Source organism: Panthera leo, chromosome D3 (assembly GCF_018350215.1).
Source record: "Panthera leo isolate Ple1 chromosome D3, P.leo_Ple1_pat1.1, whole genome shotgun sequence".
NCBI lineage: Eukaryota > Metazoa > Chordata > Mammalia > Carnivora > Felidae > Panthera > Panthera leo.
In genome coordinates this window covers 55,314,051-55,331,290 of record NC_056690.1, presented here as the reverse complement: position 1 = coordinate 55,331,290, position 17,240 = coordinate 55,314,051, and the positions used below count along the sequence as shown (strand labels likewise).

The window sequence follows — 17,240 nt, the reverse complement described above, 5'->3', positions numbered from 1 at the left end:
ATCGTAAGTTGGGTAAATCTTGGCACCAAAAATGACCCAGTTGTTGGAATCCCCTTACAAGTACTGAGGGTCAAGGAGTACACTCTGCTTGTATTCAGTGAACCGACATACTCTCCGTAGGTAGAAAAGAAAGTTAAAGCATCTCTTTGGGGGAAATAACAAATTTCTCATACAATATACACTTATTAATGTATTACTTTGATATTTCATCAAATAATCACTTATTAACATACTTAAAATATTCGCTTGCCAGGTGGCTTTAAGAAAAATAGTATAAGAGTTGATCAAAGATGATTTTGTCCTCTGGGGAAGATGGTGAGTCAGACACTGAATAGGAATGTGAACAGCCCAAAGTCGTGCTCCTACCCTAGTGGCGTGAAAACATGCAGAGGGCAGAGGCCACTGGGAACTACTGAACAGGCTTCTCTGTATGGTAACAGCTACCACTATGTTCCCAGTTACAGGCTAGAAAGAATGAAGCAGTAGGATTCACTTATCCAGTCAATGTTTGCTTGGAAAAATATTGATATAGGTGAAGTTGATCTGTGGCACCATATATCCTGGTGTTATCTGTCGGCCGTCTCATCTATGCTCTTTCATTTTCCCCCGTGACCAAAACATTTCCCTCTTGTGATCACCAGCAATGTGGGAAGCTTTGATTTCTTACAAGTAGTAGATGAGGCACTGTGAATTTCCTGACTTCAATCCAAACCCGCAACTTACAGGTGCAAGACCCGCTCTTTGTTTTCTTATCTGAACTCCATTGAATAACGTAAGTAGTCAAAAGCAATGTCTTCTCCCTTAAAAAAAGAATAGCCCACATTGCATCTCATATCAGGACATGGCAATTTTTTGCTGTAGTCCCTGTAATACAATTTGACTCTTTAATGTAGAAATGTGTGTCACATTGATCTAATAAAAGTATTAAAAGGTCAATGACCACCAAGGACATCTGGTGCCACAAACGTGTTTCCATATGTCGTTAACTTTTACAAATCAACATTACCAACATCTAAACAAAATCCTAGATCCATGTAAGAAGGGTCTGGGGACAGAGCTCTAAAATGTGTAAAAGACTATACACGTTGCAGAAATCATTATCAGGCGGGACTGTGTCTTTAGTGATTAGCCCCATTCAGCAGAAATGATGGGGAGGCTGACAGGGAGGAGCATGCCCCCGCCCCCATACTATGTCAGGTGTGGGCAAGGGATGTTCCTCTGGAGGTTTTGTTCTCATCCAGCGGCAGCCCTGATTGGTTTCACCCACTTGGTTCTCTCTTCCCCACTGCACCTTGTACATGTCTTGATTATACTCTTGTCATATTAAAATTATTTTATCATCCTTCCCACCAGCCAGTACTTTTTTTAAGTTTGGGACCCTCTTATTTTTCTCAGAATCCCCAGTATATAGAAGTCTGCACAGTGGCCATCGCATCTCGTAGCAAATAAGAGGATAGGCTTTGGTCTCTGAGCAATGCTGTTATACTTCAGATTTTTGCTGTGTATTCTTTTCTTTAAACTCTTTAAGCCTCGGGTTTATTTATTATATGGTTATAATAACAGTGCCTACCTTAAAGAATTTTTCTAAGGATAAAGGTGATAATGTGCTTTGCAGCACTCCGTACTAGCATTTCACAAGTATTATCTACTATGTTTTTAAGTACAATCTGCCTTTCGGGAACAACTCTGGGAAATTGCTGTATTTGCTTAGTATACTGTTAAAACTCTAAAAGTTTATTTATATGAAGATAATTTGTGATATCTCTTTCATATTCAGACAATGAAGGCTAAAGACTCGGGAATGATTTATTGAAACATTAAGTCTAGGCAACCTATAATTAAAGTCTTCGAATACATTTTCTAGGATATCTGTTCAATTGCCTTCTGCAGGAGAAAAAAAAAAGCCCAAATTGTTGTATCAACTTCTCTTCTGGCTAAGTTCTTTCAAAATAAAATACTTATCTTTGATGACAATGAAGCGTCTATGTGAAACTTGATGAATCACTGGGCAAATTACTTGTTCTCAGATAAGGCCTATGATGGATACAAATAAGTACTTCAGATGCTAAGAGCAATTTTTACTCAAACCAGGCCACACTATTAGGAATAATAGAATATTTATATAAAAACTGCATAACCGTACCAATTTTATGAGAATAAATGAGTCAAAACTATATAAGCATTCAGATCAGTTTCAATAAACATCGGCTTAAAATTCTGGACTGTTCAACTTTCTCTAATGAATTTTGAAATAAAGGATGCCTGCAGAGTAATGCAATGAAAATAAAAAAACTTCCACGTTAAATAAAATTAAGAAAGCACTTTGTAAATATTTTAAGGGAAAAAATAGGACAAAAAAAGGACTGCCATCTTTGTAGTGAAAATATCAGTTAGAATTATCCATTTTCCATTGACTTACTTGGATAAGTTGGACTTTCATTTTTATAAATGGAGGAAGTAGCATATTTTGTTCTTTTCTTCCCCCCCTCCAAAAGTAAACATACTCTTTCGCCATCTGGTGGCCAAAGACAGCATTTTCCATGTAGATGAAAACAGCTGAACTCAAATTTAGCCAATCATGTTTAAAGCTTTCTGATTCATCTTACTGTAAAGATATGAGTATTTTTTTAACCAGTATAACTGACGCGATTTTGTTTGAATGATTCACAGCATTTTCTGCAAATAACTGTAGCTGTTAACATTCAATGCAAGATGAAAAAAATTAACCCAATTGTTTTAAAAAACAATTTGGAAAGTTAATTCATTTGGAAAGTTAAAATTAAATACGGTAGTTAACAATTTGACCTGAATGTCTTTCAGTATAAAGAATTAGCAAGATCTTTAATGAAAACAAGGTCCAGATATATTTTTAAATGGTAAGCACAACAGATACTGTGAATTTCAAATAGGTTTCAGTTTTGGACAGTTTTAACAGTAGTTGGAACTGTATGTTGACAATTCACCAAACCAGAAAGGATAGATAACTTAACAGTATGTGTTTTTCTTCCTCCCTATAATCTTAAGTGAAATTTCCAATGTATTTAACACATTTTATGTAACTACATTTCATTAAAAAATTAAAAATGACAATGATTTACTGTTGAATTTCTTTATTTTCTCCAGAATATTTTAATATTGAAACCCAAATTGTTACTTTGAGAAAGGGATAAACAGAGAATCATGGAAGAGACAAACATTTCATTTAACTTATGGTATTGTGAGCAGTCACTTTTGTAGGCAACACTTTTTTCTTTGTAGAAAAGAAATAAAAAAACAAACAGCACCATTAAAGAATGCATGATCCCTGAATTCTAAACAAAACACTGTCTAAAAATTGTTTAAATGCTCGTTGCACTCAGTCACATTTAGTCAGGTATCAAAGCAAGCATAACAGTATTAAATTGTAGCAGTCTTACTGAACCAACTGCTCTCCCTTCTGAGGGTTTTACACACCTTTTCTGAGTTTTTCCTGTGGGAACAATATATTCTTTGGTAGAGGACTGAAGGAGGGTTTCTCTTTTCTGTATGCTGATAGAAAATGTCTGTATGTTCAGGGCCTTCGCCCCCAATCTGTGTTTGTCATGCATGTTATGTTTGGGTTGATTTCACATTTTGCTGTTACACTGTAGGAGTAATACCGCCTTTTTTTTATTTTTATTTTTTAAAAAGGCATTAAATGGCTAATGTCAAACAGATGTAAACATTCAGAATACTGACCAAAAAAAAAACAACAAAAAAAAAACCCACACACACAAACACACATTTAAAAAAAAAACAAAAAATTGTACTGTACTGAAAATATGAATCAGATTAGGTTTCCAGGAAGCAGGGGGGAAAATACAGCAGTACAAGAAAATTATGGCAACCAAGTAAAGCACTTTTCTTTGAAACATTCATGAACAGTACAAATACAACAAAGTTTTTCTACAGTCTAAATTATTCTGCAACTATCAAATATAGTACAAAGCGAAATAGTATGTGCTATAAAAAAGCAGCTCCTTTAAATTATAGTAAAAATGCTTTTTGTTCGCTTTACAGTGACAAAGCATGAGGACTGAAGATTTTTATATTCAGTGACATTTTGGCTACATAGGCCCCTGACAGTCTGATGAGTTCCTTTTCTAGGACTCTTCACATTGTTCTCTAGAAACACAGAAAGACAGTGACTCTGGGCTCTGCATGCTCAGCGGGCGTTGGCGTCCACATTGGAGAGACGACGCAACCCTAAGCCTGGCTTCGGCTTCTCTACCCTGGCACCTCAACAGACCAAGAAGGAACTGGGAAACCAAGGCCACAGTAACTTCCTCTTTTGACATTGGGCGAGGGTTTAAAAATGGGGCTGCGGCGTCACGTATTCGGACTCTTGACTGCGTTACGGAGCACCATATGCACGAGCTTCTTGGGCTTTGAATGCTTATTTTGAGCGACTAAGAACATCTGAGGTCTAGAAGTCATCTAAACCTGCTATAATAGCTCATCCCAGAAACACATACCACCATAAAGTCTTTGTAGCAACCAGGCTCAACCTCAGAGGTTTGTTTTCAAGTTTTTCTCCTTCAAACTAAGACCTTAGCAGACAAATATTATATATAACTGTGGTGCTCTGGGTTCACCAACATTTCTGCTATTCTCACTTTGGAAAAGGAAAAATATTTTCATTTTGAAAATGAATTTGCATCAGAACGTTCTTATTAACATGCCCATTATCTACCTAAATGTTTTTATACACTTCAGGCATATGCATATCATAGAAGAGGGGGATTAGGGAATAGCCATTTTCTTCCTTCCCCTGCTCCAAAAGTGCTACTTAGGGAAATACATCCTTTGTGATAAAAAAAAAAAAAAAATTACATGTTACATGTGCAAGTTCTATTCCTGATAGGGATATCATAGTGTCCAATAATCAGGATAATGCACACACTAACATTTGCACATTACACAATAACCATGTAGTAAATAACATACTACCTTTGCACATAGGCAGACACCTGTGGAAATCAGGAAACTAGTAACCTATTTACCTAATCCAAATACACTGGCTTGTGTGTGTGTGTGTGTGTGTGTGTGTGTGTGTATACATATATATGTGTGTGTATATATATATATATATATATATACATACATATACATATATATATGTGTGTATATATATATATATATATAAGTGGACACTTGTAAAATATCTGACCCACATTTTACTTCTGAATTTTTCCTTCCATCATTATTTTAGCCCAAAGATATCAACTTTTCAGTTATATAAACCATATGTGAACACAGTGAAGATAAACTGGGGCAAAAAAGAGAAAGGGCACAGAAAAAATACCCTCTTTGGACCTGGGTGACTGAATCCATGCCCGATCAACAATCAATTCTCCCAAACTATGTGAAAAATCACCTACTGTGTGAAAAATCAAAACATACAGAAGGACACTTTATTCCCAGTAACTTGCAGGCAGTATTCCACAAAGATGGAACTGATAATGAGCTCAGCATCACTTCAGGCTCAACTGTACGTCGTATACAGAGTGCAAAGCTTTATAGAATGAAGTGTCTTTCAACACCGTGCCAGTTACTGATGTAGTGATTTTGAATCTGCTGGTGTGGACAGTACCTGACCAAAAGAGCGGCAACTGGATCTGGAAGGAGTTGGCATACAAGTGTCTCCATTTTAGGGGTGCCCTTCTGTGAGACTAGAGCATGCTTTTCTGAACCAAGATACTACTGCAGGCCAAGCAGCCCACAGAGAGGACGCCACCCAAACACAACCTGGTGCAGAGTGGACTAAGTAAGGATCCACTGGAACTTACCCTGCCTTCCCTGGACCGGCTGGTTAAGTGCACCTGCTAATTTCTCAGTCATGAAACTTTGTTCCTTTCAGTGTGGAAAAACAGAAGCACAAGTACTGAAGCACCAAATCTCAGCCACGGAGGCAGACCCTTCTTTGCTTTTCTTTCTTTTTAAGTATCTTTCACTATTAGCAATTTCTTAATAAATGTGACGTCTGCATCACCTAACAAAATTTGGCAACATCACAATAATAAATATGGAGGAAAAAAATACATGTACCATAGTGGAATACTATTAAAAAAAATCACAAGTGTTCTTTCTCCCCCCCCACCCCCCAGGAATGTAATCTCTGCTCATTCCAGGTAATTTTTAAGACACGTTTTTAAGGGAATGTCAGAAGTTTACATTGATGCGAAAATGTCTGTCATTCTTACCCTGGATACAGATGATCCCTCCCACCCCCATGTTCTGTTTCTTTTTTTTAATTCTACGGCCACAGTCAATCAGTGGGTTAATGGCACTCCGCCTTTTGTGCTCTGTAACCTGAAGTTAAATGGGCGTGGTTTTTGCTGCCTTTCATCTTTCCACAATGTGCATGTGCTTTTGAACTTGCTTTAAGGAACAGAGCCTGCTGACCTACAGCTGTTCTCTGGCATGAGGGTGGCCAAAGCATGTGGAATGTAGCTCCCATCCTCAACATTCAGACTTCACTGGATAAACACGGACCATAATTGTAAGATGCAGTATCCCGTTTTCAAAAGCAGTTCCACTCCCCCAAATATGAAGAATGTACTGAATTCACCTGAGGGGGTTAAAAACCCCAAAACATGCGATACCTAGAACAGGTTTTTAAAATAAGGGCTATTTTCGAGTCAAATATATAGATTGTGAATCATGAGAAAAACATTATTCAGAAATCTATCAACACTTCACCCTTCGGTAGTTCCTTTTTGTCATCAATGACACTTTAAAAGAGAGGTGGCCAACCTCTGCAGAGTCGGAAGCCAGAATGTACTGGTGTCATCCATAAAGGGCTACAATTATTTCTGCCCCCCCTCCCTTTTAGTGTTTAGTAATTGTCTTTAGAGTGAACAGAATGAACCAGTATTAACATTACAACCCATTTGTACGTGTTTGCATACACAGCGTTTTATTTGCTTACTTTTAATTTTAGGGCATTTTTTTTTCATACTTGCTCTTTAAAGCTACACATGACGCTCTGAAATCCTACGGGCCCATGGCCCTCTGCTGGTCAACTCATCTGACGGTATCAGGTGTCAAAGGGCTCGAACCAGATTACCGGGCATGAGGCCCACACTGCAACTTCAGGTAGAAGACACATTTCACTACAATGTGTGCACAAGGTCCAAGGCAGAGCCAGACATCCTGCCAGGCTCTGAAAAGAGTGACAAGGGAGGGAAGAGAATAAGGACAGTGGAGTTCATGAATGGCATACCTCCTTTAATGTATCTTTTGAGATAGGAGCAAATACAAGGAATCGTACATTTAAATAAGATTCCCCTTTCCAAATACGATTGCATCACTGTGGTAAAGGTAGGTCCGGAAGAGTCAACCGTGAAAGCCTTTGTTGCAATGGTTAATCTACAAGAGAATGAATCACCAACCACCTTAAATCACTTTTCCCGTTCTCTTTCTACATCTGCATTTCTGGTTAGCAGTAAGTAATTAAAAATGTCCTTTTCCTATCTACACCTGGATTAAAAATAATAATAATAATAATAATAATAATAATAACGAATGGGGTAGTGACCTGTATACACGTGGACAGAAATTTTCCAAAGCTGGGAATGGCAACTTAATCTGTAAAAGACATGCTGATGAGCCACTCTGCTGGGACGTGACCTCCCCTTTCTGGGAAATGCAAGTAAATAATCCCAGAGCGAAAAGATAATCTGTTCCAAAGTAAAATAAATTATCACGATATAAACCACTGAGTTACTCAATTTGTTGCTGCTGACGCCGTTTGGCTTTTCCGTGTTGAAAAGGGATACTGCATCTTTCACCAGCTCTTACCGCACAACCAGGCAAGCCACACAGAGTTTGGAGGGACCTATGCAGTCGTCGTGGCAGAAGGCCCCACAGCCTTTGCACACGATCATGGCTTTCAGCCGGCAAGAGCATTTCAGTTCCAACTCATCCGCGTTGCTGCTGTCGGCAAAGTTCTGCACGGGCATCTGAGCGTTCTGACCAGGCAGGCCCGTGGCAGGACTGGAGCCGCTTCCCAAAATCCCAATGGACTTTTCAATTGCAGATGCCGCCCTTTTGAAGCTCGTGCTACCAAAGTGTATTGTTGGATAATTTCCACAGAGCTGCTGTTGTTGCTGCACCTGCATTTTCTGAGCAGCTAATTGGGTAAAAGGCTTTTGTGGCTCAGAAAGCAAATAGGAAGAGAAATCTGCATTTTTTAGCGCAAATGCTTTTAACTGTTCTTTCATTTCATTCTGGTCATAGGAAACTTGTTTCATGCCCAGTTCACAGCTGCTGCTTAAACCTTCCTCAAAAGAAAGAGGTTCCGATTTTATATTGCTACATATGCCCGTGGACTGTGGCCAACTAAGTCGCTTAGTGGTTTCCATGGCAACCGGCGGTTGCTTCGGATCGGAGGGGACTTCTGCATTAGGAAGAGGTGGAGGTAGCGGAGGTGGCGGTGGGGGAGGCGGGGGCAAAGCCAAGGGTGGGGGGGGCGGCGGGGGCGGGGGCGGGGGATGCACCAGTGCTTTGTTCGGCATGGAGTGCGCGGCCCCTCCCACGTCATCGCCTTCTTTAATGGGCACGTTGGGGGATATCATGTTGGCTAACCTCAGCTGGTGAGGTGCTGAAGAAAGGCCAACGTCTCCCAACCCCTTTTGTTCGAGATGCCTATTGAAGGCGAACGCGTTACAGCCCACTGGGGTCTTGGCAGAGGCCTGTAATAGCGCGGCGCTGGGGACGGGGCCCCGGGCAGCCATGGGCATTTGGTAAAACTGCTGCCGGTGTGCGATGCCAGCCTCGGGGTGGAAGCTGCCGTTCTTATCGACGTGAAATAGGTTCTGCTGGAAGCTACACGAGGGGAGCAGCCGCTTTTGCTGTTTGACCTCAGGGCTGTGAACAATTCTGTTCTGCATGGAGTGCTTGTTCAGCCACTCTTGCTTAAAAGGCTGGCCGTGTCCTAGCTGGTTCATGCCCGAATTGATGACACAAGGCACCCCCTTAACATCTGGCTCCACCAACAACTTCCCTGGCTCACATTTAACTTGCGTATGTTCCCCCACAGTCCTGGCGACTCTCTTTTTGGGGTGGTTTTCTCGCTTTCTCATTTGCAGCGGTGCAAGGGTCCCTGCCAGGTAGCCCTTCCCGTCTGGATTTGGAGAGCTGGACGGCATTTCTACAATGTTCCTCTCTGGTGCCGTTTTACCCGCTGAGGTAGTTTGAAGAGGCAGAGGAAGTCTGTTGATTTCGAGCTTGGCTCCCAATCGGGGCTGAGGCAACACTTTCTCCAAAGGCAGGTTGCCCTGGAGCAACTGTGTCACCAGTGGATTGTTAGCCTCCACGGATGAGAGACGGCAGCCGGAGCTCCCTGCGCTGGGGACTCTTTTCAGGGGGTCCACAGCCAAGGAGATCGCCTCTTCCATGGGGCCGGAGGTGGAGGCCTTCACGTTTTGTGCCTGCGGCACACCAGGGGCGACCTCTGCGGCCGGAGGAGGCAGCTCGGGGCCGGGGAAGTCTTCGGTGTCCATTCTAAAGCCCTTGTCCACTTCATGAGGTTCAGACTTCACCGGGAGAGGGACATTTGTCATGAGATTCCTGGGGTGAAGCTCTGACATGTGTGAGTAGCCAGCGTGTTCGCTTTTGATAGGCTTTGGACAGCTCTGCTCCAGGTAGTCTTTCTGTTTACTTGAACCAGAGTGACTAACCAGAGGCTGCCCTGGGCCCCTCATCCCCTCCTCAGTCCAGCAAATCCGGTTGCCTGGGTTGTACTGATTGCTACAGGTGGTGTCTGTTTCACTCTGGAAAGTGGCTGGGCCTCGTGCCTGCTCAGCAAAGCTATTACTAGGAGCAGTCGCCTCATTTAACTTATCTGGCACAACAAGGGGTCCTTCTCGGAGACCTGAACAGGCCGCCTGCAACGGTTTACAGTCTTGCTTTGCCGCGGGTGCAGCAAGGAAACTGGAAGTGTGATCTACGCCTTCGTTTGCAACTGGCTCAGGCCTGCTGATGACAGATACCTGAGGACACGCCACGGGCTGGACGGAGGCTTCTGTCCTCACTGACCTGCCCTGGAGGTCCAAGCTGGCTTCCGCGCTGTCGACGGAGACGGTCAGAGACAACGTGGAGGTCAGCGTGGCGCTGTGGTCAACGATGACTTTACATGGAATCGATCTGTTTATGGCTGCTGGTGCAAAGCCCCCCGGAGGCTGCTGAGGTTTCCCAGAACTGTCTGCCCTGTTTCGAAGCCCTGAATTTTTGTCCAAGCTTTCAGCACTCAACTTGGGAGGACTCTCGTAAGAGTTTATTGTTAGCATGCTTCCAGTAAACATTGCGACATGTGGCCGTGCAGCCAGGGCGTCTGTGACTGCTACCGACTCCCTGCAGCCGAGGGCGGCTCTCACAGTGGTACCCAAGGGTCCGGGGGCCTGTTCTTCACTCCCAGGCATGGCTATCTTCTCAGAAGGGTATCTGCTGTTAACTCCCGCTGGGGGAATCAAGACAGAGCTAGTGGAGAGATGGCTGGGCAAGTTATTCCCGATGGAGGGAGTTGGCACAGAGGTGTACTGACTGGAGACTAAGTTACTAGCACTGCTGCTGGACAGTGGCGCCTGCTTGTCATCCATGGGGCTCGATCCACGGCAGCCCTCTGTCGTGAGGGGGATAGGAGTGCTTTCGATGCATTTTGGTATGATGGCTATGCACGGAGTGTCAGTTCCCTGGATGGTTTTTAACATGCTTCTATTACAAGCAGAAATCGTAGTGTTTGCACTGTCCACAGACATTAGAACGGAGGATTTATCAACAGAACTCACAAAGGGATGTTCTTTAACTGCTCCCGACATAGCAGTGCTGCAAACAGACACGGGGACAGAATTTTTATTAAAAAGCATGGGCACACTGCTATTTTCAGAAGAGGTAGATGAAACAATTTTCTCAGATAAATGCGACACAGGTACATTTTCGTCAGAGCTATGCACAGATAAGTCAGTGGCAGTTTCTGGAAGTTTAGCTGGGTTAAGAGACTGCTGCAATACAGTGCTGGTCTCCCGGAGGTGCGCGGACTTGTTGCTAGGAGATCTGCAGTTTGGATTGACAATAATCACGCCGGTAGACCCTTCGATTTTTGTTTCAGGGGCAGAAGAGACTTCTAAGCTGGGAGGCCCATCCTTTGAGCCGAGCACAGGCAACCGGGACTCTTTAGTGTTCTGGAAGAGGTGGGCTCGGGCTTGATGCTTTGCGAAGAGCTTCGCCTTTGTCTGCTCTTTGATGTGTGCCAGGGTTCTCGCCTTTCCACCCTCTCCTGGGCTCCCCATGGCTCCGGAGACGATGCTGGCCGCGGCAGCCACAGCAGCGGCTGCCGCGGCCTCTCGCTGGGCCCTTGCCTGCTGGGCCCGGGCCTTGATATCTGCAAGGGTCCTGGCTCCTGTGTTCCTCCCACCGCCGACCGACGTGCTAGGGGATGCGCGAGACTCTGGTTTGGAGACTGGCTGGCTCTTGATAATAAAAGGTGGCCCAATTTTGGAAAGCTGGATCTACGGGAAGGGGAGAATGGAAAGATAAAGCGCTTGATACAGGATCACAGAGGAGGCATGAGGAATGTGATAACGCAAGAGGAAAGAGGAGCTGCATTCTCTCTTAATGTGGCACCAACTACACCTAAATCCCCGAATGGGCCTTCAGGGTATAAAGCAACAATAAATGTAGCATGAACGTGAAATTAAAATTTCTAATCTCTGTTTTTCATCTACAGAAACATCAACCGGTGACTTCATTTGGTATGGAAATGAAACATCTTCTTAATGCCTCATATAAATGGAAACAAAATCCATGCTTCTTAAAATGAGGTTAGCTAAAAAAGACTTAGAGATATTTAGCTTTTAAATTATCTTCCTTGCTGGCATAGCAAACTGGGACCTTAACTCTACATGAGTTGTCCTCTTAATGTGACACAGAGAAAAAAACCCTTAGCCAAGAGGTCAGGAGACTAGAATTTTCATCCTGGCTTCACTCAAAGGAAATCCGTGATCTTAGGCAACTCACCGTGTACCTCAGTTTCTCCAAGGACCTCCCTGGACCAGAGACCCTGTGGTTTTTAGGTACTCCCACTCCACCTAGCATGCCGCCTCATACATGTGTAATAAGCACACAATAAGAGTTTGCAAACTCACTTGTAAAATGAGACTAGTTATTTCTGGTCTATTTCCTTCACAGGGCTCTTATAAAGATGGAATGAGACTGTATCTGTGTGAGTGCTCTGCTTTCCAGAGGGATTTGAAAGCATTATCTTTTCATGAAAGCAAGGGTGACTCTGGTTTTCTGCCTCTAAAAGCAACTATGGGTTGGGCAGTTTCTTCTGATACTGGTAATCCTCAATTTGCTGAATTCCATAAATACCCCAACCCACAGTGACCACCTCCTCATGCTAATGAAAGAGACTCAGTCATCACCAAATTCACGAGGCACAAGGCCCAACACCCAACATCCCATAGCAATGGCTGGGATGCCCCAGTCACTAAAAACATCCTTAGAGTCACAGATTTGTAGAGCTAGAAGGGTTCTGGTTAAGGCACCTCATTGTACAGTTGAAAAAACTGAGCCCGTGGAGGCTGCCCTGGGGTCATATAACTAGTGAGTGACAGTGAGAGTCTTCAGGCTCCCCATTCAGGGCTGTTGACAGTACTGTGCTGCCCTTGGTTTTGTCTCTCTGGACAAAGCTTTACCTAGAACACTTAGCTCTCTTCTGAACACATGTGTATTTACACTATAAACCCCTGACACTTACTAGAGGATCCTTTCAGTCTCCAATTATGCTTTGGAACTTTGGTAGAAGAAATTATCTTACTGAGCTACTTATTTCTCATTTTCCACCTCGCGAGGTCTCTCTTCTAATCGAAAGGCTCCAAAGGAGGGGAAAAATGAATTTAGAGAGGAGATTTTGTTTTTTACTTTTAAATATTTCCTTCATTAAAAAAAAAAAACAAAAAACCAAACTTTCTAAAAACATTAAAAAACAATTAAGCCTGGATATACTGAAGAGCTCAAGGTTGAACAAACATCAAATATGGTATCTATCTTTACATAAAGTGTGTATTACATTGAAAATAAGCTTTTGACAAGAAAAATTAGCCTGCTATGTTTAAAAATATTTCCTATGAAAAGTTTGCTTATATTTTTCCCACTGCTTCAGAAATTAAAATGCACAGTAGAGTTTTAATTGCAGCTTAATGTTCATCTTTCACATCTCTAGAACCTTATTTAATAGGTGTTACTTTATTAAATAGAATAACTACAGCTACACTCTTCGAAGTCAGCCTTATGGATATCATGAGTCACATACAAAAAATAGATGTCAGGTTAGAGCAAAATAAAGAGAAAGAGATTAAGAGAAACAAAGCTAGAATATGTTTATAATTCTAGACCAAACCTATGGTGCAATAATCCATTTTATTGTAAGACAATATAAATGGACTGAGATGAAAGCACCAAATAAATATAGATTATATTGGGTAAGATTTTTTTTTATTATTATTAAACAGAGTGTTTCTTTTGAATTAACCTCAATTTTCAGTTTACTTAGGCAGAGTCAATTTATATAAAAGGCTTGTTTTCTCACCTTTAATTCCTACCTGGGATCAAAAGAAAATACATAAATAGGAATGCCTGACTACAGGCTTTATTATTTGTAAAGTTAAATACTTCTTTACTCTCTTGAAAATAAAAATAAATAAATAAATAAATAAACAAACAAACAAACAAACGAATAAATAGGATCTGTATACCTCTACATCTACAGCATTTTCCCTCAGGGTGTGTTAAGCAATTTCACTGAATTATTGAAGAAATATTTAATGAGGTTCTTCCATATGTCAGGTCCTTTCTGCTAGGCAGTGGTGGTGGTCAATGTTTGCTGGAAAATAAACCGATTACCTATACCTTCACCTCCTTAGTGCACGCCTCTGACTTTTGACTACTTTCCCTAGTCCTACTGGACTTTTCTAGGACACTGAAGTATCTTTCAACTTGCCCCAACTGTATGTAGGTCTCTGTCCTATGCCTTGGAGTCTCCGAAAGACCCTGTATCTCATGGCCTATAGGTTCCTCCAGGCCCTGTTCTCCCTCCTCATTTCTTTTTCCTTACATGCTGAGGTCTAAGTACATATATGTGTGTATCTAAAATTATCATATGAGCTCAGCGCACAGCCTTAAAAAAGATCATTTAATATTAGACTGGTGTTGGACTATTAGACTGTAAACTGCTACAGAAAACCTGGAGGGAAGAAAACCTTATTTAAAATTAGAAAACTAAGCATCAAAAAATAGGAAAAGCCTATCTATGGAATTGTCTTCATTGTTATTATTATCATTCCATACCTTGAGAGGTGGAACCCTGGGCTCCTCTCTGGGGGGCTGCTCTTTCTCAGGGGGGCTGCTGGACGATATGTTCCGCACTGACTGATCATCTTCTATCCTAGCCCTCTTTTCCTTACAGATTCCAAAACTGTGCTGCTCTGCTGTTTTCCTCTTTGATATCTCGGATTCTCTACTTTCATTTCTTATCCCGTCGGGTGACTTGGAAGGCTCGGACAACTTGGAAGAATGCAAGGTCTCCAATCGGTTCTGTGAGCTTCCTTGCTTATGGGTTTTATTTCTAGAGCCTTCTGAAAAGGAAGCCTTATCCACTGATGAGGCATACTGTTTGTCCTGTAATTTAGCTGATGGAAGCTCGTTTCCCTTACTCTCTGTCTCTTCAGAAAAGACCGGTAACTCCAATGGTGAAGATGCCCCTTTCTTCTCTGTTCTTTGCAGGACATTATGATTTTTAACTTTTATCATTTCTATAGAAGGAAGTTCTGGAATCGAAGCAGGATAGGGCTTCTCAGTTTCAACGTGTGATTTACAAGGCTGCTGACTCAGAGTCTTACTGTGCAATTCTTCAGATAGAAATGCTTCAGGAGAAACGGAAGAACCCATACTGACGGGTTCAGGAGTATTTGATAGAGTCCTCTGTTGAGAGAGAAGGCTCTCGCCCAGGGGCTTGGCAGGGGCAGAGCCTTCATCTTTTTGTGGGGAGAGTGGTTCTTCAGAGATGGAAGGGGACTTTCTCTGCTGATGCACCATTCTGTCATTCATGGAAGAATTAGAAATTGGAGATGTTTCTGAAGGAAGAGGCAAACTGGATATAAAAGTGGTCTCAGATGTGAGAAGCATGGAAGACACTGAAGACGTTTCTGAGGTCAAAGGTAAATCCGACATGGGTGACGTTTCTGATGTTAAAGGTAAATTTGATACCGGGGATGCTTCGGATGTTAAAGGTAAATTGGACATGAGAGATGCCTCTGATATCTCAGGTGAAGTGGATACTGGAGATATTTCTGACATCAAAGATGCATGAAGGTTTTCATCAGGGGGGTTTCTCTGGTTATATTTGTCTGCATTTTCAGTGCTGGACACCTCAGAACAAAACGTTGTCTCAAGGGAGGCTGGAGTACATGATTCTTCTGAAGTGGATTGGGTTTCCCCTCCTGGGGATGTCAGGCTGGTACAGGCTCCCTCTGGGCTCTCGGAAGAGAAGGAAGTTTCAGAGATGCAAGCATTTTCAGAAAGCTGTTCATCAGGCTCACTCTGTAACTCCATATCTATGGCGATTCCTTCACTGGGAAATTGGCCTTCTAAAGAAGACGACCCTGTCTTTATTTTTGGAGTATTGGTCTCTACTGCAGCTTCTGGCTCCTTATGTTCTGTGTCACTGACATGAGTCACAGATGAAGTGGAAGGAACGAGAGAATCACAGACCTCTAGTTGATCAATAACAACCGACATTTCTTCCTGGGGAGATTCTGATTTCTCTTCCACTTTAACTTCAATATGAGGCAAAGTTTCTAAAACATCATTCATCATAACACAGGATTCCAAGTTATCTTCAGGAGGTGCTACCTGGGGCTCTTCGTGAGAGTTGGCTGGACTTTCAGACCCCTCAGAAAATTCAGGTATCGTCTTATGATTTTCATCCTGACATTCGCAGATACTAGTCTCTACCTCTTCAGCAATTTCCTCCTGAATCACAGATTCTTCAGGGATCAAGATATCTTCTGATTCTGATTCTGCCATTATGTCTTTACCTACATCTACCATAGCACAGAATTCCGGCTCTGGTGAAGTTGGACTTTTCATGCTTTTTGGCTGTTGCTCTTCCAAGGGAGTCTGTGCAGAAAGACCTGGGAAGCCAGTGGGTCCACATGAAGAACTACTTTCAGCGCCATCATTGTTTGGTCCAGAAGTAAGCTTTATTGAGTCCTCTCTTGACATGCCCAACCTGAACAGAAATTAGAAATATTAAATTACTGTCCAACCACAAAACACGAAAGGGACAACTTGGAGATATGTATAGAGTATTCAACGGAAGTAAATGAATCAAATTGATTTTATAATCACTAAATAATACGCTTCATTTATGTAAACTGGTTTATGATGACTTAGTTTTTCTACTGCTTTTATAATCGTAACTAAAATAAACTCTCCTTCTGGTTAAGAAATGTATTATGCATTTTTATATTTACCTATTTATCTACCAACTTATTTATTTTTGGTATAGATTTTTATTCTGTAAGTAAGGAGATATGAACTTTGCCAAGTGTTGGTAAAAGGAATAAAAAAAAAATAATGTACTACAAAAGATTAGAAAATATTGGACAGAAAAGCAAAAGAATGTATAAGATCTAAAATTTAAAAAAAAGTTTTAACATTTATTTATTATTGAGAAACAGAGAGAGACAGAACATGAGCATGGGAGGGGCAGAGAGAAGGGGAGAAAGAATCCAAAGCAGGCTCCAGGCTCTGAGCTGTCTGCACAGAGCCCGATGCAGGGCTCAAACTCACAAACTGCGAGATCATGACCTGAGCCGAAGTTGGACACTTGACCAATGAGCCACCCAGGCACTCCAGATCTAATTTTTTTCTTATCAGAAAGTAGCAATTCTAATCGAAAGCAGCACAGTCTTCAAAGGATGCAACATAAGCAAGTAAGATCAACGGAAGATGGGTATGGTGTAAAATCTTGAAATTGAAATGACTTCCAAAGATTAACTTCTCTTAAACCAATGTAAGAGGTGTTACCTTATTTTAGTCTCTAAGTGTCTAACTTAAAAATAATATGGGGGCGGGGGCGCCTGGGTGGCTCAGTCGGTTGAGTGTCCAACTTCGGCTCAGGTCATGATCTCACAATCTGTGAGTTCGAGCCCCACGTC

General features: G+C 42.0%; 1 protein-coding gene across 2 annotated transcripts in view; it reads right to left on the bottom strand.

Moving 5' to 3' along the window:
* Positions 1 to 7,231: 7,231 nt before the first annotated feature.
* ASXL3 (ASXL transcriptional regulator 3) overlaps positions 7,232 to 17,240 on the bottom strand; it is a 175,880-nt gene continuing 165,871 nt past the window's right edge. For both annotated transcript variants that reach the window (XM_042911003.1, XM_042911004.1), the window contains exons 12-13: positions 14,368 to 16,309; positions 7,232 to 11,528 (exon numbers count right to left, since the gene is read on the bottom strand). In XM_042911003.1, coding sequence (XP_042766937.1) covers positions 7,818 to 11,528; positions 14,368 to 16,309 — 5,653 coding nt within the window. In that variant the 3' untranslated portion in view covers positions 7,232 to 7,817. The remainder of the gene's footprint in view (positions 11,529 to 14,367; positions 16,310 to 17,240) is intronic.